General features: G+C 36.9%; 1 protein-coding gene across 1 annotated transcript in view; it reads right to left on the reverse strand.

Moving 5' to 3' along the window:
• CNTNAP2 (contactin associated protein 2) overlaps positions 1-26,572 on the reverse strand; it is a gene marked incomplete at both ends in the record, with an annotated part of 1,160,915 nt that overhangs the window by 482,370 nt on the left and 651,973 nt on the right. The window contains one exon of the mRNA XM_082479539.1: positions 24,731-24,880. Coding sequence (XP_082335665.1) covers positions 24,731-24,880 — 150 coding nt within the window. The remainder of the gene's footprint in view (positions 1-24,730; positions 24,881-26,572) is intronic.

Raw genomic sequence — 26,572 nt, forward strand, 5'->3', positions numbered from 1 at the left:
CTCTGGCGCCCACAATGAAAGAAGGACATAGGACCTATTGGAGTGAGTCCAGAGGAGGGCCACAAAGGGCTGGCGCACTTCTTCTATGAGGACACGCTGAGACAGTTGGAGAAGTCTGGAGAAGAGAAGTCTGGAGAAAAGAATACTTTGGGGACACCTTGTAGCAGCCTTTCAGTACTTAAAGGGGGCCTACAGGAAAGATGGGGAGGGACTCTCTATCCGGGATTGTAACGATAAGACAAGGGGTAACGGTTTTAGACTGAAAGAGAGTAGATTTAGATGAGATATTAGGAAGAAATTCTTTACTGTGAGGGTGGTGAGACACAGGACCAGGTTGCCCAGAGAAGCTGTGGATGCCCCATCCCTGGAGGTGTTCAAGGTCAGTTTGGATGGGGCTTTGAGCAACCTGGTCTAGTGGGAGGTGTCCCTGGCCATGGCAGGGTGCTTGGTACTAGATGATCTTTAAGGTCCCTTCCAACCTAAACCATTCCATGGTTCTATGGTTTTATGATCCTATGAAAGGCAGAGGCAGAGACACAAAGTGTCACGATGAAGATTTTACAGCATAGCCAGCAAACGAAAATTATATGTTTATTCACAGTCTGTAAAGCCTTCAGCTAGGCCACCTAATCTTCAATGTATTAGCCTTCTAGCACCTGTAAATTGAAAATATTTTGATGTTCACTGGATCATACTCAGCTGCCCACATATCAGCACAGTGGAAATTAATGGACACCCTGGCTAACTCACTAATATCATTAGGTACCTTGAATAAGTAAGAAACCGTGTTAGCACTGCATTCCTACATTTTGTAATGTCACAGTTAAAACTGTATGTATGTTCAACGGTGAGGGTAGAGAGAGAGGGAGGAGAATAGAGAACAGAAGGGTTTTTTCCTGTTTGTTTAGCCTGCCGCTTGGGATCAGCAGAGATGAAGAGTGCCAGCTGTTGATTTTTCTTTTGCTGCTTTATTCAGAGCTAAATCAGGTATTTTTGCATACAAAATTTCCACAGGCAACATATGCTGTGCTAAACGTTTTGAGATTTTGATCCCTAGATGTATACACTGTCACTCCCAGGTACGAGCGACATCATTTAACACCTTGTGATGTTAGGTAAGTTTATACACATGGCAATAAAGGTGATAGACGAAAATGAAACTAAGACAGTGCAATTCACCAAACTTTATGCAGCACTGCATATGGTGTCATGAAAAGCTAGTAAATGCATTAACAAAAAGATTTTCCTCAACAAAGTTTTACAAAATGAAAGTTCAATTTCCACTTGTTTGCTTCTTCTTTTCAGTTCCTAAAAATAATACTGTTCCAACTCTAACATCAAGTACATGATCAAATAAGTTTAGTTAATACCCTCTTTTACTTGCACTACATTTTAGGCCTGTCCAGGTTTTTAAGCAGCAATATGCTTATATATAAAATTCAACAGGTTAATTTACCCTGGACTGTATATCTTTATTTAAGCTTCTGTTTGCATATGTCCACATACAGGACTTCTCTAAAGAAAACTAATGTGTCAGAGTGACACTCACAGAGACTGTTGAGTTTCATCTCATCCACCCCATCAAAATGTTGGAAAAACCATATACTAACCATCCCTCTCCAGTGAAAATGGTTTGTGTTAAGAGGAGATTCACAAGCCGTGAAATGAAACAGAATGAGTGTTGTGCTTTTAATGAAAGGCTTTAATGAGACCAATCTAGTTAAATATGGTTTGGGGTTTAGTACAAATCATGCGGCTGAATATGCTAAAGATGCTTTGTAGTTTAACCCTTTAAAAGCATCATTACTAAAAGACAGCCAAAGTAACAAAGCAACCAAATCAGAGTTGTTAGTTTCCTTTTCCCATCTGCTCTGAATTCACATGGTACTTGCTCTTTAAAGCACTAGGTTTTAAAGCATGACTCTATCCAGGCACTGAATTAGCAAGGAAAAATAGATAACTTGATTCCATTGCAAAATATATAACTTTAGGCACTTTATTTATAGCAGTTTTGGTATACTTTTGTCTTTTTAAAAATCAGTGTATTTATATCATGTCTGTGAGACACATAATTAGAGGCAGGCGGGAATGTTTCTTCTTCTACCAACTGTACTCCAAATTTTGGCTCCTCTACTTAGTAACCAAAACTGAGCAAAACAGACCTTTTGTCAATGCCCTGTTAAGTATTGAAGAAAAAATGTCAAAGTGCTGTCACAGACAAAGGTGGACAGTTGTCATGACTACCAAAAACTCTATATAGCTTGTAAGAAGACTCTTTAAATATATTTACTTTATGACAATGCACAGTAGTGAAGATAAACTTCATGGATGTACAAGTATCCATAGTGAATTTCTTAATTTAACATTATGCTCTAAATAAAGCTACTACAGATTGACTATTTTGCATGTCACCTTACAGATGCTACTTGAATTTATTCCTGACACAAACTTATTGCCTTCAGTGAAGATGAACATTCATTTGGGACCTTATCTTTAGTAGTCATAGACAGACTACAGACGTTGTGCATGACTTTTCTTTAAATCTGTACAAGAAGGAATGTCAAGATAAATCAGCAGAATTTCTATTCACTTCACAGATGATACAAAACCAGTTTAAATACATATAAAAACACTGTCCACCAGCTTCCTCTCAGTAAACACTAAAAACTGCTTATGAAGCTCTAAAATATACAAAAGAGAGATAGCCCTTGAAGAGAGAATTTTAAAAGCATGTGAACAGAATCTGTAGAGCAGATGTACATGGGAGGGTAGTACATGCTCCTGAAATGCAATTGTATACACATTTGCATGGTCTAATTTGACAGGATAGCCATAGCCGAAGATCCATCTGGTCTGGAAAAGCAAGGAGAAAGCAACAACCAAAAGCTGCTTCAATTATGCGATCAGAGTAACATAGCCTGGGAGCTTTCTGAATTCCTTGTACTTCCTACAGCACTCCCAAAGTTTCTGACAAATTCAATTTACTTTCACGTTCAATTGCTTAATACAATTTAAACCAGATCAAAAGTATCACTACAAAAAAAAAAAGGAAAGAAGAATTTCACTTACAGAGAAAGGGAGAAAGTAGAGTATAAGTAGAGCAGTAGTCTTACCATACTGTTTTCTTCCTGCACAAGTAACTCACCACAAATACCCCAAGCTGGTGGTGGTTTAGAGAGTCCCTAGTCCTGTGATCCATGTCCTGACTAATCCAATTATCTACTACTGCTTTACTTTAACACGTGGATACCTAGTACTGTATTGAGTAAACTGTACTAAAACTGGGACTTCAGAGAAGTTAAAACTAAACGTTGTGAGATGTTCTCTGCACGTCTGACCTCCTGCCATGCAGCCCAACAGCAGGGCTCAGCAGGGCACTCTATCCCTGTCATTACAGGTTGGAGGTTGGAGTTACGCTTCTGCCACTTCGCCTGTTCCAAATCTGGTACGGTCTGTCAGAGAAGCTGATGGTGAGTAGAATGACCTTGAAATATAATGACTGAGGGCAAGCGCTGGGTGAAAGAGGAAGTGGACAGTCCGAAGCACAAGCACACACATTGAAAGCAACAACTCTTTTTCCCTATCACTTGCCAAAAGGAACAAAGCATGGGGTTTCCATTTGATCCTTCCTGGAATTAGTGGAAATTTATGAAAGGCAGGACAGTGACCACCAAAACAAAATTCTCTTTATACAACGAAAACATTTTGCTACATTCCTTTAGGTTTTATTGTTACGACTTTCTGTTATGTGTGATGAACCACCAGTTCTTTGAAGCATATCCATGTATTCCCATTACATTTGGCATCACAATTTGTACTTGTGTCAGCTGCACGATTTGACATAGGCAGTTTGGTATCCTTGAACCCCATTCACCATTTGCAAATGTCATGGGTTTTCTGTGGAAGTGTAGTTAAGATTCAATAAACAATTCACAGGTTACTGGTAGCTGACCACATCTAGTACAGGCTGTGAAAGCAGCGCTCATTTTATCTATGTAGACTGTAGGCACTTTTGGAAAAAAACCTCTGCTGTGCTCATAAACACGTTTCTTTGCAGAAAGTGATCCAATTTTGAAGGCTTTCAATGCTATTGCTTGACATTTAGACTTTTCCCCACAAGAGACAAGTAGTTGAGATGATTTTCCGTTTTTCTTAGGTCTAATCAAAAGACAGGCTGATATTCATGAGCTAAGAAAACATTAGACCAAGGTCCCAGTTGAGGTCTAACCAGAGGACAGACATACATCAACCCCTTCACAAAATCTTTTAATAACTATGACTAAAAATGGTCTTCTGCATGACTAACCTTTGATAAGCCAGGAGACACATGACAAGCACCTTTACCGAAAATACATTCTCAACGATTTCAAATGAAGTAAATACTCTGGAACACACTGATAAGGACCTGAAGCTCGGTTTATGTTATTGTTAGTTACCCATAGGGAGAACCTTTTTCACACATGGTCACAGATCAGGCAATCTGATCCTTTTCTGGAGTTGTGTATAGTATCTTCTGGTTTTTCAAAGAAGGACAATTCTAACTTATTGAAATGGTCTAGTGCCAGAACACAAAGATGTTTTTCTCAAGAAACACAAACATAAAAACAATTAAACATAATGTAAAGGAAGATTTAAATTCATCAAATCCAAATTAAGCAGGTAGCACACTTACGAATAATTCCTTTTATTAATGAAATATGGTTTAAGTTTCTTGGGCCATCTTCTACCATATTTGGGTGTAAGTTAGGCGGCTAATGCTTCACATCTCCTTTTGGAGTCCCAGCTTCTGAGAGGTGTAGGAGGCAGGACAAAAGCAAACACTTTAGGACCACTATTGTGAAAAATTTTTGTCATCTGAGGCTACCCTACTGGCATAACCTTATCCCAAGAAACCGAAGATCCTACTCAGAAAAGAACAATATTTAATTTAGTATTTCAGAGCCCTACACCTTCGAATTCTGAATAACAGAAAACACTGGCAAGAGTTTTATGAACTCCTGATGTCTGGTCTTTTCCTGGTTTGGATGTAAACATGACCTGTCTTCAAGAAAATTAACTGCAAAAGGTAAAAAAAAAAAAAGGGGGGGAGGGGGAGCGGAACAAAAAAAAAGAGATTATGTCCTCAACTGAACACACAGGAAAGGGAAGAGAATTAAGCTCACAAAGAAATTAGAACAGAGAGTAAAATACAAGCTTGAAAAGCATACCAGAAGATGAGCACTTTAATCTAACAGCTGCAGGACCCTGACTCTCCTTCTTTCTTATTTTTAATTTGTTGGATGTTACACTGGAGTTTTTGTCCCTTATTTTGTTAAAAAAGTTCAGCTCTCATCCATCTTCTCTGCACTATTTAATACTGTGAGATTAAACTTTCTCATCATCGCTATTATCGCATACTCATGGCTACAGACTAGTTTTGCCCCATGCTGATTCAGCAAGAAATATATAGTTTAATGCATCTGCAACTCAATGGATCACCTAATTAGCAGCCTTGTAAAAATGAAATCAGTTAATTACATATAACTACTTCAGAAGAATTAAATGATAGTCAATTCACTTTCCCAAGGCAATTTTTTATTTCCACCGCAAATCACCACTCTTTGTTCCACATGTATTGCTCATCATGTAGCTATTGCTAATCTACTGGAGACATGAATGTCAGGCCATGTAAGCATGGTTGTTCATCGTGTGCCTAATTAAACAGCCTAAGCAGGCAGGTCTAGGAATTTCAATAGACCTACACTTACACGTCTCAGGGCTATTACAGGAGGATGATGGATTTAGAGCAGCTCTGCCGTAATTTATAAAAATGGTGTTATTTGTCCGACTATTGAGAATTGTATGAACTGTGGAAGCGTATGGGTTAATGCAAAAGATAGCTGTCTGGGGAAAAGACAGGAAAAAATAAAATGCAAAAGCCTCTTCTCACCAAACATTTGAGAGTTGCTAAGGAACAATACCAGAATTATTAGCTTTGATGATTTTGCCTTCTGCCTAGTCAACCTTTAAAATAACTTTTGCAGAGAACATGAAAAGCCCATGAATACAGGCAAACAAACAAAACTATCGGTAGGAGGAAATGGGATAGATCTCCGACAACAGAAGCAGTTCCCTTCACCCTGAGGGAAGGATGCATCTCTGTGGGAATATGAGTTTAGGTACACTAGGTACACCGAGCAGCATGACATTAGTAGAGGTACATTCATGTACCTTGTTTCTTTTTTTTTTTAAGTCTTAATTTTAAGATTTTAAGAATCTTTAATTTTACTGAAAAAACAAATAGTGTCATTTTATGACCCACTAGTCTTATACTACAAAACTGCAGGAACCCAATTTCTATCAGATCTGCTACAGAGTACTGTAGCCAAGCTAGGAATTAGAGATTCACATTCCCCAACTCTCCACTGACATAAAAATTAAAGTATGAAAGTGGATACCCAGAGTTACACATAGAAAGAGGAAAGCTGCACTGTTCAGCTGTCATTCTGACATTGATCTAATAAGATCCCTAATGTGAAATTTTCAGCAATTCATTTACAGATTATTTACAGAAGAAGGAACATCTCCTTAAGTTTAATAGTCATTTATTGGCTACCTTAGTAATCTATTGAATGTGTATTCTAGGGAATATGTACTCCTAAGACATGCAGGGGAAGATAATAAAAATTTAACAACAGCAACATTCCCGATTAAGGCATAAACACAGCACAGATTGTTTAGTTGCTCCTTCTGTGGCACTCTTGTCAATCCAAAAATATCAACCTAATGTTTTTTTTAGCCTCACCTCTGGGAATTGTCACCCTTACCTCTGACTTTTTGTTGGCATCTGCATTCCTATTTGCCAGATTACTGTGTACTCCTGAGAGGGACATATGGGACAGAGAAACTGGCTATATTTTAAACTATGGAAAACAAAGGAGTTGGAAATAAGAAATATAAATTTATTAAGATTACCCCTCAACTACAGACTGCTTTCTGCATGGAAAGAATTCTTCCTATGTGCAAAATCTCTAGCTCTCTTCTTATTCTGCTCTGGCAGTATCTCCATTAATGTTAATGGACTTCTGTGGCACATGATGGTACAGAACAGAAATTATTTCTGAGGCAGTCAGAACTGTCTAGAATTTACTAGGGAAATAGCCCCTACTGTAGGTGTAATTTAGCCATTAAATAGTGCAATTAGCCATTTTAGGATTCATCAGTGTTGGTCTGTTTGTTTTGAAGTACAATAAAATAGACACAGAGAGAAACAACTCCATTAAGTTTCTAAGCAATACTTATGTTTTCCAATACAGTTTTCCACAAGATTTATCACTATACTATTGTGAAGTTAGTGCACTCTGCTAGTGCCAAAGTGATCAGCTGTAGTTAAGGCGTTTAGGGATTTTTCCTAAGTGGAGCTATAGCACATTTTTCTCAGGAGAAGTAAAAAATCAGCCTGGACTGAAAAGTATTTCCACATAAAGGCAGAGAGAGAAGGGCATGGAGTAAAATGAAACCAAACCAAACCAAACCAAACCAAACCAAACCAAAACAACATGTTAAAGGAAACAAGGGGGGGGAGGGGGGGGAACCCAAGATTGACCCAAGAGAAGTTAATTTGAGAAGTTTGGTAATAAGACTGAGTTTGCAGTGGATTATTACACTTCCTCATCTACCTATTTTCCTTTTTTTTTTTTGGTGTGTGCTGTCTCACAGGCTGATTCTCCTGCAGTCTTCTCTGATTGTCATGAACAATGTGCAAACTTTTAATTCTGGGCCATCACTGCCATCAGTCCTTCCAACACACACACCAAAGTTTAATTTAAAAATTCAGTGAGGTGGTGTATGCTTACCTGATAGGGAAGCTTTATGGCCTTCATCCAAAAATAAAAGAATTGCTCAGTAATGTATTTTACATTTTAAACTTAATTTGTATTGACATATGACACCTTCCTTGAAATTGCTGTTCTCGTGATTATAAGTACAAACATCCTGTCCCTTTTAAAAGAAAAAGATGCTGACAGTTCAGTGTGGATCTAAATTTTAGTGCCAGCAGTAATATGCTATCAGCATGTACCCAACCAATGCCTGGGAACTTTATGTTTTCATTTAGCTTTCTTAGAGATGAGAACACATGATAAACCTATCAGAGCTACCATCCCTCAACCTCGCCTGGCAGGCTGGGTGATAGAGCCTGCTTTACATTCAGACAGAAGACAAATTAGAGTGCACTATGCTCAAGCTTCATGCTCTCTGCTTGCAATAGAAGTCATTCATCTCTTCACCTTGATTGAGAGATACTGGGCAGTGTGCTGGGAAAGAGGGGAGGAGGATGGAGTCAAAAATAAGGGGGAGAGAAAAAAAGTAAGGGGGAGAACAGTAGGAAGAATGCTGCTTAAGAAATTCAGGGTCTCATAACCAACCCCAAGTAAAAAAGCATGATAATGTGTAGAGACAGAATACAAAATAAAGGCACATTCTCAAAAATGCATTTAAGTTACTTAAGAAATAAATGCGTTTCTAGAATCAGATTAACCCAGAGAATGGAGGGGAAGAAATTACAAGATGCAGGTATATAAGCACACATTGTGCAGGCTTAGATTTAAATGGGAACAAGATGTTTGAATTGCTTGAAAAAGTCCTTCCACTGACAAACGAGTTAAGTGCATGGCACTATAACCAGCTGTCTATAATATAGTCTGAATAAAAATGAGTTAAATAAAAAAAAAAATCCAAAAGAAATGAAGGTTCATTACATTTTTACCCTTAAAAAATGGAAGACATTTTTTGCTAGTTTTAAGTCAAATGGCATTGAGGACCAAGAACTCTATAAAGGAACTGCCTCAATGACAAACCCACAAGATGTGTTGCTTCTGGGACACTGTTTTAGTGCCCCTTAACTGGCTTTTGGTTGTACATCTCCTGTAGAAAGGCGGTAGTGACAGCAACGTGGCCATGAAGTCAGAAAGCAAAGTCCTGAAGGTACCCTGGACATCAGTTGCGATTTCACCGGAAATTATGAACAACAGGCTACTTAGATCTTTAGATTACCTTGTCTACACCCAAAAATGACTTGACTACTGTCTCCTTTGTCTGTCTATATTTCACATGTGCACAGAGCAATGGTACTAGCATCTGCAGAGTTCAACATCCTTCACATACCACAAGTTATTTTGCCTCAGTTTTCCTTCAGCTTCCAAGACAGACTGAAACACAGACTCCTTAAGAATCCGAATAATTTTTCAACTCCCACAAAAGGTAACTTATTCTAATAAAATAACGCATGCAAATACATAGTACAGAACAAAAGAATAAATACAATCTGGCCTTCCAATCAATCTCTCACAAAAAGGCATTAACATGAAGTTAGGGGACAGTAAGTGGTGTGTATCCCCTCAATCACACTGTTCCTGTAAACACAGAATTTGCTCATACTGATCAATGGACGTGGTAAAACAATACATAAAAAATAATCATTGATTTCCACAGCATTTATTCTGTTTTGTAATCTATGCAGTGTTCTGATCACACAGCTAAGCATTTTTTGGCAAAGCTTTAAGCAGCTTAATGTCATTTCTATTATACTGCAAAAGTGAGCATTTTAAGATTGCGAGTTTTCATATAATTCAAAGTAATATCTTAAGTATGACATACTTCTTTTCTTCCCCTAAATATTACTTCATCATCTATCTCCAGCACTCATATTTTTGCAATGATTCTGTGAAATTTGGCAGCATCAGTACATCACAAAGCTTAGCTGTGAAACAATGCTGCATCCATTTGCCACCTCTAAGGTTAAATCTGTTTCATTACTATTGGATATACACAATACAGCATATTTGAAGTTTTTCATGCCAGTTACTAACACCTATCAATCTGCAAATAAGATTTTAAGATATGCAAACATATAACTCCATGACACAAAAACATTAGAAGAAATACAAGTTTTGTTTTTCTTAATGTACACCTGTCTTTAGAGTTTGTGAAATAATGAGCCTGAAATATTGAAATATATTCCTTTTCCTCTCTTTCTATATGACTGCTGTTTAGGAGACAGAAGAAACTCTCAGGAAATTATAAAACAGCTATTATTTTATTCTTCTTGCATTAAAAAATTAGCCTTCCCTCAGTTTAAAAACCCTGTTGTTCTTGTCTGTTAGTAAAACAAAAAGTCATGCTAGTTTATGTTTACCTAAAAAGATTTCATTCTTGAACACAGTACTATTTCTGTATTATTAGTTATTTTATTAATACAAACCTCTTTCAATAATCTCTGTAAATTAACTGCTTGTCAAAAATATATTCATTAGCAGGAAGATTCAGTTGTATTACTCTTTCAAGAGTATTCATTTCAGTGCATCTTCAAAGCATATTCCTGGATGTGCCATCTTTATCCCTTGTCTATAAGATGATGATTAATGTGTAATTACACTAGTATCAATAACAATGCCTTTAAATGCCTTTATACATCTAACAAAACTTATATTTCAAACAGCATATCTCTTCATAAAACTCTTCCTTTTTTCACGTAGTATGGCTTTCACAACAGCTCAAATTTCAAAATTGACAAATGAATATAAAACACTTCCAGCAAATATGCATTCATTGGGGCTTAAAATAAGCTTTTTATAGTAATAAAAAACTAGGACTTGAATAGTCAAGAAAAAATAATGCAAAAGTATTGCAAATAGATCCAATTGTAAAGTTTCCACAGCCATTTTTTAATTAGTCACCCCCAAACTAGTATTTTTAATCTCATTTTATAGGTAGCTGGACTGAACAGCAGATATTAAATGGCTTGCTAAGAGTCACAGACAGACATGCTGGAATGTGTTGAACCCTATCCAAATTGTTAGCTTTATTTCCCCCAGGGTAGACTTCTAGGAGGATAAAAGGGAAATCCACTTTTATCTTGCAGTCTTTAATTTAGACTAGAAAACAAATTATTGAAAAAGTCAAATACACACTCATAATCAACTAAGATAAAAATGACAATCAGTGACCAGAGATAATAAATATAAAATGATTCCACTAAGTTAAAGAAGAATTTTTATGGAATTTGAATTTCAGTGAGGAAATATGATAATTTTAAAGTTATAAATAGTGCTTCTCTATAACATAACACATTATAGAATAGCAGGGTGCATTAAATGAAGCACAAAAGCTTTGACTGAAGCACAGAACCAAAATACCATTACAAAGTTCATGCAGATTAAAGCATTCACCTCAACCTCTTAAATCGTGGGCCTGACAATATGAGGCAGAAAAAGGGGATGGGATACACTCGTGTATTTTTAAAAGAAAGGTTTTATACATTTGTAAAAGTAATTTTTTTGTTCTATACATATATTTTTATTGTACCCTACACAACTAATAATCTTATTTCTAATTAATTTTATTTTTAAATTATGTATGCACTTTGTAGAAAATTTTTTTAATTACTCTTTTACTTTCATTACAAACAAAGTATCTTTAAGACAGTCCTGAGCTTATGATACAGGCAAAATACTGCTATTTATTTCACTAAGCAAGGACATATTACATATAGTTTGAAAGCAAATGAAGTTTGCAAGTTAATGAAACTCCAGATCAAAAGGATTAGAAAGGTGAGTCGCAGTCATTGTGATCTGTACTGCAGTAAACTCTAAGGCTGTTTCTGAAACTGCTAATAATCAGATTCTTCCTGCCCTTGCATTTTCTGAAAGTAGCAAAGCAGAAAATGGACTGAGCTGTGTAAATGAGACAAGTTTCAGAGTAGTTCCATGAAAAATGATGGTTAAGGAAAAATGTTCTGTATGTCACACTCTAAACTTTCAAAAGATGTTGGATAGAAACAAATTTCTTTAAGATCACCCTGAATGTTGGTATCACCCTGTTGAAAAGATTAATTTTTTTCCAGCACGGTAAAATCTGGGTTAGCACTGAAAACCGAGCGGAGTCATGGCTAACTGGGGAGGTCCCAATGGACTGGAGGGTGGCAAATGTAACACCCATCTATAAGAAAGGCAAAAAGGAGAAGCCAGGTAACTATAGACCTGTCAGTCTAACCTCGATACCAGGGAAGGTCATGGAGCAGGTCATCTTGACTGCCATCAAAACCCACATAATGGGCAACCAGGGGATCAGGCCTAGTCAGCATGGGTTTATGGAAGGCAGGTCCTGCCAGACGAACCTGATCTCCTTCTATGACAAGATAACCAGAATATTGGACGAGGAAAAGGCTGTTGATATTGTATACCTGGACTTTCGAAAAGCATTCGATACTGTCCCCCATACAATTCTCATGGAAAAACTGGCTTTGCACGGCCTGGATGAGCATACGATCCGCTGGATCAAGCACTGGCTGACTGGAAGGTCCCAAAGAGTGGTGCTCAATGGATTTAAATCCAGCTGGCGGCCGGTCACAAGTGGTGTGCCTCAGGGCTCAGTGTTGGGACCATTTCTGTTTAACGTCTTTATTGATGATCTTGATAAGGACATAGGGTGTATCATCAGCAAGTTCGCAGATGACACCAAGTTAAGCAGGAGTGTTGACTCCCAGCAGGATAGGGAAGCTCTACAGAGGGACTTGGATAGATTGGATCATTGGGCCAACATCAATGGTATGAGTTTCAACAAGGGCAAGGCAAGTGCCAGGTTCTGCACTTGGGCCACAATAACCCCATGCAGCGCTACAGGCTTGGGGAGGTGTGGCTGGAAAGCTGCCTGGCAGAAAGAGACCTGGGGGTTCTAATTGACAAGCGGCTGAAGATGAGCTGGCAGTGTGCCCAGGTGGCCAAGAAAGCCAACGGCATCCTGGCTTGTATTAGAAATAGCGTGGCCAGCAGAAGTAGGGAGGTGATTGTGCCCCTGTACTCAGCACTGGTGAGGCCACACCTCGAGTATTGTGTCCAGTTTTGGGCACCTCAATACAAGAGAGATTTCGAGTTGCTGGAGCGAGTGCAGAGGGGGACAACGAAACTGGTGAAGAGCCTAGCAGACAAATCATATGAAGAGCGGTTGAAGGAGCTGGGACTGTTTAGTTTGAGGAGGAGGAGGCTGAGAGGAGACCTCATCACTCTCTACAACTATTTGAAAGGACACTGTAGAGAGGTTAGTGCTGGTCTCTTCTCACAGGTAATTAATGACAGAACAAGAAGGAATGGCTTCAAGCTCCAACGGGGTAGATTTAGACTGAACATTAGGAAAGAATTTTTCACAGAAAGAGTGGTGAGGCATTGGAATAGACTGCCCAGGGAGGTGGTTGAGTCACCATCCCTGGATGTGTTTAAGAGACGTTTAGATGTGGTGTTGGGGGATATGGTGTAGGAGAGAACTTTGTAGAGTAGGGTAGATGGTTGGACTCGATGATCCCAAGGGTCTCTTCTAACCTAGACAATTCTATGATTCTATGAGTCCTTACGCATTTGTTCTCAATTGGGGAAACAAATGAAATGGGTAAAATGTAAAGACTAGGATAGTTGCCTGGCTGTAATGATGAACTAAGAATACATTTATTACCCAAAGTCTTTCTTAAATACATCTGTGTAGAGAATATAGTGGAGTCCACAGTAACTGCAAGTACATTTCTAATAGCAATATTATAATGTATACAACACTTTCAAAAGATATTAAAATCATGGGAAATTTCTTCAACGCAATTAATGAAAATTTTACTGCAAAATTGCCATGGAGATCCTTCGTTGCAGTACTTTTCTACTCTCCTAATCGAATGTGATATTTGAAAATCTGTCTTTATCAGTTTTAAATTACAAGGTCATTTCAAATGTCAGAATATTAATTATACAAAGTATGTATGCAAATCAAGCCAATTTTAGGGGGGACAGGTGTCAGCTACAGTGCCTGAGCTCTGAAAGGCTTCAATGGAAAGCTAAAAAGACCTTGTACAGGGTATAATCTAGTTCTAATGTAAGTACTTGCCTATTACAAGTCCAACCAGGGAACAGACAAGAAACAAAAAGCTTCAAATTTCACATGCCTGCATTCAGGAATTGTTTCTACAGGTAGATTGCACCAGCTATGGAGTTTGCATCTTCATTTGAGCATCAAAATGTTGAAGGCCTATGAGAAAGGGTTTCGGCTTCTTTATAAAATTAAACTAGTTCCGTTGAACACATCTTTAACATGCATGCATGTATGCACACATAGTTGTGTCATTTTGTAGGACCATCCCAGTGATTTAGGACACATTTCAAAAGCAGAAACATGAACCACTATTTTTATGCAGCAAAATATAGCCATCGACCCAAATGAGAATACCACTTACCAAATGATACATGGAAATGATGCAGTGATATTTTTATAGTTTGGGGCATTAGCATGAGATATGATTACAGTCTTGTTGCTAATATTTGTGGGATTTCTGAAAAGATCACTTACTGCATTTATAAAGACCTGTCCTATTTGACTTTTGTTGAGATCATAAATATAATAAAATCTGTTTAAAAATGAAATAGGAATATATAACTGACAAAAAGAGCCCTACTATTCTCAAAAAGATATAAGGTTCATTTATTATTCCAGTTGTATAATTCCTCAGTGACCTTTCTTCAGCATGCATCAAGATATGCAGCATTCCATACTTTTGTGCTATCTCAAGCTTTTTCATCATGTATCCACAGAGTAACTGCGAGCCACTAACAGCACGAGCACCATACTCTCACCATGATTTGTAACACATTCAAATAATAAAAGTTGGCAAACTTTCCCTCCCACTCATTTTCTTCTCCTTTAAAATAAAATAAAGGCAATTTTCAGTAAAAGGCAAACAAAATGCAACAAGGAAAAGCTCTTATCAACTCTATGGAGAGTACGAATTGCAAAGACAGTAAGTATAAATGAAAGAGTTTTCAAAAAAAGCATGAAGGTCAGACTTTGGGCAAACCGTTCCTATAAATGAGAATTATGGGACCATAGGATCTGAACGTCTCTTTTCAAAATTCCATTCAGTTTGGTTATGAAGACAGTGAAACCACAATAGGCCTAATTAATTTAAAAAATAATTTATGCTAAAGGTCCACTTAAAGCTTCCGACTTACAGAATCAAATATAAGAATCAGTTTTCAAAAAATTAACATTAATCTGTTGGAACCAAAAGATGATTTAAAAAATTACAAACAAGTACAGTACAAGTGTTTTGGGAAGTCTGGTCAGTAAGAATGATGACAATGAAATAAGTGCAAGAAGCAGATGAAGCATTTTCAAGCATCATTAAAGCTTGCTTCTTTTTGAGGCCTCATCTACTTGGAAAAAGATTCACAAGGAAATATTCTTAGTGCCATCTACAGAGTACTTTTGTCGTTGTAGATTAAAGCAAGATTCTTCCTACACAAACACACAAACATCATACACGCTGCTATTCTACAACACTATTTGGCTTATTCTTATTGATAAATAAAAGTCTGTCTACTGAAGGATTTTCAGTCATTGTGTATTACTAGTCACAGCGTCTAATCGCACTTGGATTTGTTGGACAGGATCAAATGATAAACACGCAGGTCTCAGTCCAGACGCAGAGAGCCTGTAAAATCACTTCTCAGGATCATTCAAGTTAGGCATATACTTGGTATCATGGGTGATGAACTCAAAGAGGCTCAGAGTATCTTTTATTGCCATGGCAACAGATCTAGTTTCACTTTTCTCCAGTTTACGATATAACCTTGACAGTGACCATCATCCCTCATAAAGCGTCCTATTTCTTCTCTTCATTCAGAAACGCAGGATTTTTTAACAGCTCTAGAGTAAGTATTTATGCTAACTGTCCAATCTCAAATAAATTGCTCTGTCTTAAAAAAAAAAAAAAAAAGATTGTGGCCATCCAGTGAATAAGCTGAATGACAACATCTTTGACAGGACTCAATAACCCCAGCTGGTCTAGCAGTTTGCTGGTTAAAAATCAATTGCCTCCTAAAGAGATAACCAATATTAAATATTCAGTACTGCATTACCAAAATCTTGTCCACCCCAAATTAAACTGAAAGTAGACATACTTTGACACTGACAAGGTAATTTAATGCCCTTAAACTGGGCAATAAACCAGTTGCCATCAGCAGTCCACTCTGGAGATTTGTGCACCTCCAACTTTTTACTTCCTACTGCAATGTATTACACAGGTAAGTTCAGTGCTTTGCTGATAAGGGAAAAACATTCTTTTCTGCTTCACAGTTCAGTTTTGTCAATTTATGCAGCTAAATCAGCTCTAAGCCACTAACTGTGAGATTCAATAAGTCCTTCCTTTGGAAAGACATAAGCCCTTAAAAATCTACTTCATGATTTACAAAAGCATCACTAATAAGTGTTCCTGTTAGAGCCCTAGACTGCCACTTTAATATGATGAGATTTGTTGTCTTCAGTGAAAGGTGATAATAACAACCTGGGACTGTAGGCATGCAAGGATTTAATTGACAGCCTGCCCTAGACACAAAGGGCTACCTGCAGTTTGCTTATATAGTAGAAGCAGCAGACAGTAATTATAAATTTAATTGGAGCTCCAGTCAGGTTTCATACATGAGCCAGTATTTACAATCAGCACTGAGAACCATTCTCAGCTCAGACCATGTGAGTCAGGTAGGCACCTTATCTGAGTAACTGTATTTGTGCTTTGTCTCCCGCTTTCACAAACACCATATTTTGGTGAGTTCTAGAACATACCCTGATTTTTTTCTCCTGTTATGCGTTTATTACTCGTCAAACCAGATTTCCAAAGTTATTAATGTTTACAATTATATAGATAGGTAGATTTTCTGAAGCACGCGAGTCAGTTGTCTGACTACCACCAGAATCAGTGGCAGGTAGGCATCTTCTTGCTTAGTGTTACTTACAATATTGACAGGTTCTCATTTACATACATACATTTTTCATTGAAATCCAATTGACAATTTGTCTCACTTTCAAAGGGGGTAGAAGGAAAAGGGGAGGCTGAGATAGGTTCCATTATTTTAAAGAGGAGGATCACAGATACTTTGACACCTATGGAAAATCCACTGATAAGCACCAGTAAGTCACTCCCCAAAGCAAGAAAAGCCTCTGAAAGAAATATAGCCTATTGATGGCACCAAGAATTTATCTTTTCTTTTTCTTTTCTTTTTTTTTTTTTTTTCTGTAGGTGTGTTGAATTGTGGCTGTAGACAATAAGGATACCCTTGAAAAACAGGTTAAGTTGGTAGAAGTGCTATTCGAGTACTAATTAGCATTCTTCACTATTTAGGAATATTAATATCTTTGCACCCCAGGAAAGCGTATGTATTTATTTTTCACAACACGATTCAACACACTCACACAGACATATTTGTGATTCCTAATGCCATCAATAGACTAGGTTATTTTCAGTGTTCTAAAACCATGCAGCCCTAATTAATACTGTCTAGTGATTAGTAGTGGTTAATATCTCTCCCAACATTCACTATTTGTTGAAATTTCTGCCCTTCCCCTCTAGTAGTCAGTTTTTTCATCTACTGGTACCAAAAACATTGCAGCTTGACCTACTAAAGCATCAGCAAGAGGGACATACAGGATATAGGTATAATTGTCACTTTTGAGTGTGTCTTCAATAGCTCTCTTCTGGGTCTTCACCAGTCATTTTCTTCTCCAAAAGTTCTTCTTTTAGAATAAGTACTACTAATTTTTACAAGACTTTTTTCTTTCCCTTCAAAGTCAGGAGCTATACCATAGAGGGAATTTCCTCTATTTTTAATTGAATTTTCTGTAATATTCAGAGACTTGATACAATTTTCTTCCGGCTGAGACCCAGGCAACAATAGGACTACTGTACTTAGCGAAAAACGAAATAAATCCTATATATTCACAGAACTGAGACAATAGAGTTCCATTAGGTCAGTTTACTCCTTCCCATGTCCATGCAGATTTACTCTCTATGATACATGTTCTTCCTCATTCTTTGTTCTTTCTCAGTTTAAAATTTCAACAAGAGAAAAGAAAATCTATTAAAAAATTTTTCGTTCTCTTATCTGCAACACACAGGTAAGCGCTTGCAAGAAAATAAAGCAAAAGAGATTCAGTCCCTTCACTTTATTTTTTTGAGAAACTTCTAGATATATACTCTGTGGCTAACATCTTCAGCTTAGTCAGAGATATATGTTGTATAACAAGGAGAGCACATCTCAAAACTTCATTCATTTTTCAGTGGGCAGACATTTCTCCTCTCTAATAGGCCTTTGCTGAAAAGCTGAAGTTATTCCAGCAAGACTCATGCTCCCATATATCCATTCCTCAACTCACATTATCATACATTTGATCTTTTATTTGCTTGCACAAAGTATCAACTTTCTGCCTGCACCTGTTTTTCTTCAGGAGAGCAATCTATCTCCCACATTTCTGTTTGTTCTGTTGTATACAACATGATGGTGGATTGGCATATTATAACATCACTAAAAATACTACTGACATTACTGAAAATTAATCACAGAATGTCACCATTATTTTACCTAGTCTCATTTTTCTAACATTCAAATTATCTGAATGAAAAAAACAAAACATTAAACGTGATGAAAAAAGCGTAAAACTCAAAGAGCTAATGTGCAATGTTGATCGACTCCCTTCAGGTCAGTCAGCTGTATAAAAGGAGTATGAATTCAGCTGTGTTTCATGGTTCATAGTGGAAGAGAGCAGATGAGATAATAAAGAATTTGATTCATGTACTAAAGAGCAGAGAGAGGCTTAGGTGCCTATAATTGCCTGCCATATTTTTTTTTTTTTTTTTAACTTACTACAAAACCACTTCCTTGTTTAGCTCAGGTTTATACATTCTGCAACATTTGCATTTTTCACTCGTCTATTGACTTATATACCTCCTGGATTTAACAATTCAAAGCATGAGGGTTGATAAAAAATGCAGCCCGTTCCAATTCTTTTATTGCCATTTCTTGTGTTTATCATTATTTTGTAGGACTGACCTGGAAGGATTCCTGAAAATAAATGCTGAAGACACACAAAATCATATTATTCGCCGAGTTATTTTGAATTTGCTTTGTGTTCTCATGGATTTGTCTTTGACCTTACATTATAGTTATGATCATGAATAGGAAGACTTCAAATCACACTGAAAGCACCCTTTTCACAAGCAATGTGAATTTAACCATCCGGTCTGGTGGTCATACACACAAAAGAAACAAGTGGCCACCAAAACTGGAGCCCTGACATATTAAAAGTCTGATCAACATGCAGAAATGCAAATACAACCCGACATCATTGTTACCTATTGAGACGTGTGAAGCTGCAGGCTTGAGAGAATGATGTCAGCAGGGACTTTAGTTTCCTTTATTAGGTAACAGATAACCTGAGTTGCCATTGGCTGGGTCCTGTTCCTTTGTCACGTAATATCTCAGTTTTGCTGAACACATTTGAATTTGAGTGACAAAAAATCCCATGCCCCCTTTCTGTCTCATAACACACTTGTGATTATAATAGTCTGCACGCTTTCGAAATCCCAGTGACACTACCTAGGAAGTCTGACCATGAGTATTAACAGCCATTAATGACCAATTTACACAATGAAACCAATGGATGCCTTGATTAACAAATGTGGGCATACCATCCAAAGGCTTTGGTTAAAGATGACAGCTTTTAAGAAATGAAGATTTACACACAGAAGGGCCCAGCACATGTGAACCAGAGGAAGGTATTTTTTTTTCTCTTTCGTTTGACTTCTCGCCTCCCTTCTCCTTCCACCACCTCTAATTCCATGAGATTTTAGACTAACACAACTCTCAGAAACAAAAGAATTGTACTCCAGGAACAAGACTCCATACACAGTGCATTTTGTACAGTTGTACAGAAAGGAAGGACTTTCTATATGCCATAGACCAATGTCCCATAGGAAACACTGCACAGTCCATTCATCTTTGCTTGTCAGAAAAAGCAGCACACAGTGGATTGACAGATACTCACTGCACACCTTTGTTCTCAGTGAAGATTTATCACTCATACTAAAAACTCTCCCATCCTTAAGCCAGTGAAAAGGAGACACAATTAAAAAGAAATGCTGTAAAATAGAAACAAGTCAAAATTACATCTCTAATCAAATATTTCCTCTGGGTACTACGGAGCTATTAGCTGGTTCGGTGCAAGCTTAAGACGCCTCACAAAAGCCCCTTATCTCCAACAGTGCAAATGAGGTTAATGGACTCATTTTCACTCTGTGATTCACTTTCTCTGTTCTGCTTTTTTTTTGTTTTATGCAGATAATTGGAAACAACAAAGAAACATCATTCTCTAGAGCTTAGTAGGGAAAGGAAGTTCACTTCTTTCCAAAAACCCAAATTCAAGACAAGAAAGAGCAGGAAAATAAAACCAGTGGGGAGAGAAGAATAATTATACAGAAGGGTAAAAGGCAATTAGCACCCACCCTCCCACATACACCAGCACACATTCACACAATCTACAGAAATGCCTGATCTTTAGCACAGCTTCCCCTAACTCTTAGGCTTGAATAAAACATCGTTGCAGTCTGTCCCTTGGGAGGATCTTAGTAGCGCTGGGCGACAGCACAGAAGAAGCACAAAGGAAGGGAAAAAAAAAACAACCCGACTGTAGCAGTACCGAACGTGATTTATTCTCTGCCAGAGAAATAAAGAATCCTTTTATCATTTACTCTTATGATTTACTTATGATTTTTTCAAAACTAGAAAAGTGTGTTCCATAGGCAGAAATCAGAAAAGATTCTGATTTCCACAACTCCTTTATTCCACTATGGCTGTACATGTTGTAAAAATCTGGGTTTAGTGGTCAATGACAAGCATTTCTATTCAAATGAATGAATAAACTAAGGAATAACCAGAAGACATTTAGGAACTAGTTCTGAGGGGGGGTCGGTCAGGTTTGTTTCCTCCAAAAGGCCTGCTTTCTCAAAATGGCAGCTGGAGGCGGCTACTAGACAGGGAGATCGACTAGCCAGGCTCAGTACACCACTCGGTGTCCACAGGAGTTAAAAGCCTTCGGTGTGTTTACACAGTGTTCAATGGGCCCTTACTGTACCACGCGCAGAGGGAGGCAACACTCTGACTCACAGGTTTGTTCCTGCCTGCGCCCAAATTTCTAATGCCGCGAGTAAGCGCACAACTGTCCTGTGCCTCTGCATTCCCCCTATTATTTATGTAGTTATACTGGGCTGAGTCATAATCAAGTTTTAATCAAAATACTGTGAGTAAAATCAAGGACTTTTTCACACATCACAGTGAACCCAGCTGTGTAAAACTCAGCTTAAATTTCTGATTTGTCTGGAGTGTTTTATCATTACATTTAGCATAGTAATATTCTCCTTGCCCGCTCAATCTTTAATCCGTTCCCAATTTTGATAGATTTTCTATTTTATTATGAAACTAATATCATGGGATATTGCTAGCACAAAGTTATGACAACAATATATGAAAATGATCATTTTTCTGAAAAATAGACACTGTCTCAAAAATTCACATTCAAATACATGGTACTTCTCTTACAGGAAAAGCTGCAGTTATTTTCACAGAAAAGGTCTATCTAGTGTCTGCCTTACCACTTTGAGGCACTATGCATTTTATTGTAATTACTTTTCTCTTTAAATTCTCCAATATATTTTTGAGAAAATATTGTACTGCAGTGCTGAAATGCAACCTTTAAATCTTTTCTTCAGCAAAGACAACACCATTGCTTATATTACATATTTGCTATATTGACACCAGGAGACCAGAATATAAAAAGACATACTTTGAAATCAGGGAAAGGGAAACTTTAGAGAACAAAACATTTGCATTCATGTGTTATCTCTTCCAAAGATGAAATAGGAAAATTTAAATCAGAAGAGTATACATGTTCATAGCCTTCTAGAAACGCTGTACAAACTCTCAGAACACAAATTCAGTGGACTGAGCTTTCTCTGTGTTTTGTAAGATCAAGAAATACAGCAGTGGGATGGGATGAATATAGTAACATCACTATATTTAAAACTGACCATTTAACTTCTGCATCTGCAATATATGTTTGAATTTTAATAATACAAAGGTTTAATAGTAAAAATACCTGTAACTATTCTATTCAGATCTCTAGCGAAGAAATCTACTGGGTTCCTTTTCGCATTGAAAATTATCACTAAAGAACAGATAATGCTTTCTGCTAGCCTTCTAGCAGTTTGCAAAATACCAAACATACTATCCTCTGAATTCAAGAGGCAGTTGTCCCTTTCCTAACCAATTTTGCATCTTTGCAGAAATAAAGAATTTGATGCTTTCTTATCTGAACTTACTCCTAATGAAACTAATGAAAACGTCTTCTTTGGTGACAATTACCAAGTGGTGGAAATGTTTGAAGTTCTCCACTATTCTCACCTCTATATCCTCTTCTTGCAAATATTATTTATTAACAGACATAACTTGGAGTGCTTATAAAGAAAAATAAGGAGGAACATATACATATAGCAGGAATAGAACAAAAATACTTTTGCCTCATAAGATACAGATCGTGAATAGAAAGATTAGGTTTCTAATATGCATCCAAAAGACTGACTTGAAGTTGCAAGTAAGCTCTAATTAACAGATATATACAGCAAAATAAATAATATATATATATCAATATTCATGTGGGAGTATACTAAAAGAAACGAGTTCCTCAGATCCAAGTCTGAAATAAAGCTCCCTCAGATTTACAGCCTGAGACAGTTAAAATGCAGAAGTACAGTGTTGCAAATGCAGACTTCTTACTTTAAAATAAAACTGGACATGCAAGTTAGGACACTGCTATTCTTTTGATATACCTTTAGAAGACCTTTCAGATTATACAAAATAATAAGGAAAAACAAAAAAACCCATAGCTTATGCAGAGGGATCATGTGTTTGAGTGAACAGATGTGGGAATGACCCTTCAGGGAATTCATGATTGACTTTCATATCCCACTAGAACAATATCTACATGCACACTTTTTTATGGAAGGATGGTGGGATTATAAAGTACAGGTCAACAATTAGAAGTCAAGCACATTTCAGAATCCAACTGAAATGACAACAAATCAACCTGTATTTTCACTGAGAAAGCATATAAAAACTACCTGGAGAAACTAGAAAATCTGTCCCTCACAATGAAAGAGTCAGAGGTAAAAGACATTTCAGACAAAATCAATCAATCTCTCTCCAGAGATGTAATAATGGTCTGGGGATTTTACCTATCAAAATTAACAGAATTTAACACTAGATATATTATGTAGGGCATTTCTTTTCATTTTTATCCTATGTGTGTGTCTGCAGTGAGAATGTCTCAGACTGTTCTGACAAATTGAATGCAGTATGTTTTGATGACAAAATAATTTTCAGGCTTTAGCATGTGACAACTGGCTGTGCTAAAACTCTGACTTGAGGCAACATGCTAAAAAAACTATTCAGGACATTAGCTGAATTAAGGATATTGGAAAAGACACATGTTACAGCAACAGGAAGTTTAACTCTTGTGACAGATCAACTTTAATTTGGTAATATTTGTCTTAGACTGAGATATCATCATTGCCACAATGTTTCCTGCAAGCATGTGTCATCAATACCTTCAGGATTAGAATCTATTTTTAATTAACTATATATTCGTTTTGTATCATTATATAAACACTAATTTCCATATGTATTTTTAATGATTCCACTGATAGGAGATAATGAAATGAGAATAACCCTGAAAGGATTTTTTCCCTTTCTATTTAAGATACTTCATATGCCACTAACTTTTCTATCACTTGAGTAATGTTATGACTATTTATAGTATCACATTTATATTTTATTTTAATTAGCTACATACCTTGCAAGTTTAGGAAAAAAAACAGTTTTCAACACTGATAAATTTATTTTCAAAATTTGTGTTCTCTGCCTAAAGCTTTCATGTGCAACCTCACACGTGTGCAACACTTCAGAAGTACAACTTACAGCTCTCTTTTGATCACAGCATTTGAGCTTGCTAAGAATTCTGCTTGAACAAGGATTGCAGGTCATTGCTGAATTGGATGTTTTTAAAAAAAACTGGCTAGCAGTAGAAAAAAAAAAATTTACCCTTGAGTTAAAAAACCCTCAATGACCATCCCATATAAGACAGTAGTTTATGAAAAATATTTTTGGCATGTGTAATAGGCTTTTTAATACAGAAATTTAAATATATATTTAAAGAATCCAAGAGTTTTGATGGCCTTTTTTAATTTTCATAAATGGTAACATAGGACAGCAAGAGGAATAAACATTCAAGTGACAATTTGAAAGAACTCTTTTTAGTATCTGGTCTGTCAATAGACAGAAATACTGAACAATCTTAGGCTTCAATTTATGAAAGCTTCTTAATTACCCACAATCATGACAGCTCTTAAAAAAATATCAGCAAAAGGTTAAGACCTGTCCTGAACAATGATATCTTTTTGTCTTCAGGATTCCAAACTTGAAAAGATAAGTTTATCTCTCTTCTCACTGCCATTTAATTAAACCACTAATGGAAGGCTGCCCTTTCAGAGAATGGTCTCTGAAATGTTCAGAGAAGATCTGGGAAATTATTCCAAATTAGATTGACTCTTGTACAGAACTTCTCAGGGTTTCTTCTGCAAGGATGAGGAGGTGTAAAAAGATTCTTAAAAGTGAAATTAAGTTTAGTATTTTACTTTTTCATGAGCAGCACCTAGCCATTTTAGCCATATTACGATCAATATGAACAAATTACATCCTGAGCTCCATTTCACCCATTATGTAGAGAAAAAATAACGGCACTTTAAGCATATATATGTTTTGATTATTTTTTTTTTTACCTCCAAAGAAATATTTCTCTCCAGTCTTAACTTGTAGAGGGCTGTTAGTTCGAACAGCTGAAGCTTCATCGCCATCAATGGTGAGGACAGCAAAATTTTCCTTAGCTAGGAATCGGACTTCATGCCACTGCCCGTCATTAAGTCCAGAGCCTATGAAGAACAGAAAACATTGGAACATTTTACTTAGTCCAATATTTATTGTTTTGTGTGTCTCTCTCCATGGCACAGTAAGGTTTCATGAAGGCTACAGCATAAATGAAATAATTCTAGTGCAATAACAAGGCATTGTTATTAAAGTAACTATTACCAAAAAAAATAACATTATACCATAAATACAAGCCTTGGGACTACCAAAATGTCCATGCTGTCATGTATAGTTGAGCCTAACTAGAGATGTTATCCCTCACATTCCCCATCAAAATGCCATATTCTACATTTTACTAATAAAGAGTATCTCTTAATTGTTTCCATGATCAAGCTTAAAAGGAAAAGATATTGATTAATCCATTTAACTAAAGTGAGTAACAAGTCCAAAGGGCACATTATGCTCATGATTGCTGCCTTTATCAAAAGCTAAATATTTCTAAGAAAAGGGAAATTAAAAATAGGAGGCTCATGAAAGGTGAGTTCACAGCTAATCCTGTCATTAGCATGTGGGGCTAGTTACAGAAGACGAAGTCATTATCACAGAGGCACTGTGAAAATAGAAAATGTCTGCCAAAATCTGCAATCTTAGGGAAGCGCCATCCTCCCAATACTGACAGCAGTGAAGCAGATGGACCTGTTCATTCATTCAGATCTTTTAAAAACCCCACAATTTAAAAACTCCTGACACTGCCTCCAGCAGCTGGCAGGAACCTAGTTTGCCTGGCATGTTAAGCTGTCATTGAAGAACAGCAAAAGAATACTAGTTTGTTCTGGTCATAACCATGCAGGTAGGTTGTGTTGGGTCAGCAAGTTCAGTAGTAAACACTCTAGTAAAAGTAAATTCCAAATTACTTCTTACAAGTGTCATTTTCTCCACCTAGTTGAAGGTACTAAGTCATCTTAGCAAAACGTCATCTGCCAAAGTAAATCACAATGCAATGCAATAAGCTGTTCCTAAAATTAAGTGGGATGCACAATATCAGCAGAAGTATAATGGAAGATAAACTTTCCAAATATTCAAAAGAACGTTATCTTCTATGAACAAGGAATAATATTCATGGCAAACAGATATACCCAGACATTTAATGAATATTTTTTTCCCACTGCTTCTACATGTTTGCTTAAGATACAAGATCAAGTCCTGAAATAACGTGGAGTGTTATACCTTGGAATATTCATTAGTGTGAATAAAAGTGGCAACAGCCTCTTAAAAAAATATCAGTAAGAAATGTTTCTACCAAAACTTACTCAGTCTAGTGTACGAATAGATGAAAGACTTAATATACTAAACATGAGAAAAGTTTTCTGTTTGTGAGCTCCTTTTTCATTACGTTTGACAAAGAAACAGAAAAACACATAATTACAACCCAGATAAAATTCATTTATACCGACCATAAACTCAGAAAGGAAGATACGCCTTCTTATAGAGTTCCAAACCAAAATTGTTGCAGTGTGTGTTTCTACAACTGAAGTTTAACAGAACATACTTAAATCCTAATTTTCCAGCTCGAGATGACCTATCACTAAAAGATCTATGTCAGTTTTCACTGAGGCATTCGGTGTTGCCTTAAACTGAGTAACAACGATTAGAGACTTCTGGACAAAATTAAAACTTGGGTATTAAAATACAAGGGGCGAAAATGGTGGCACAGGCCATTCACCAGTAAGCCCGGAAGGAGGCAGGTCTAAAGCACT

The sequence above is a fragment of the Vanellus vanellus genome, assembly GCF_965231255.1.
Source record: "Vanellus vanellus genome assembly, chromosome: 2".
NCBI classification, from domain to species: Eukaryota; Metazoa; Chordata; class Aves; order Charadriiformes; family Charadriidae; genus Vanellus; species Vanellus vanellus.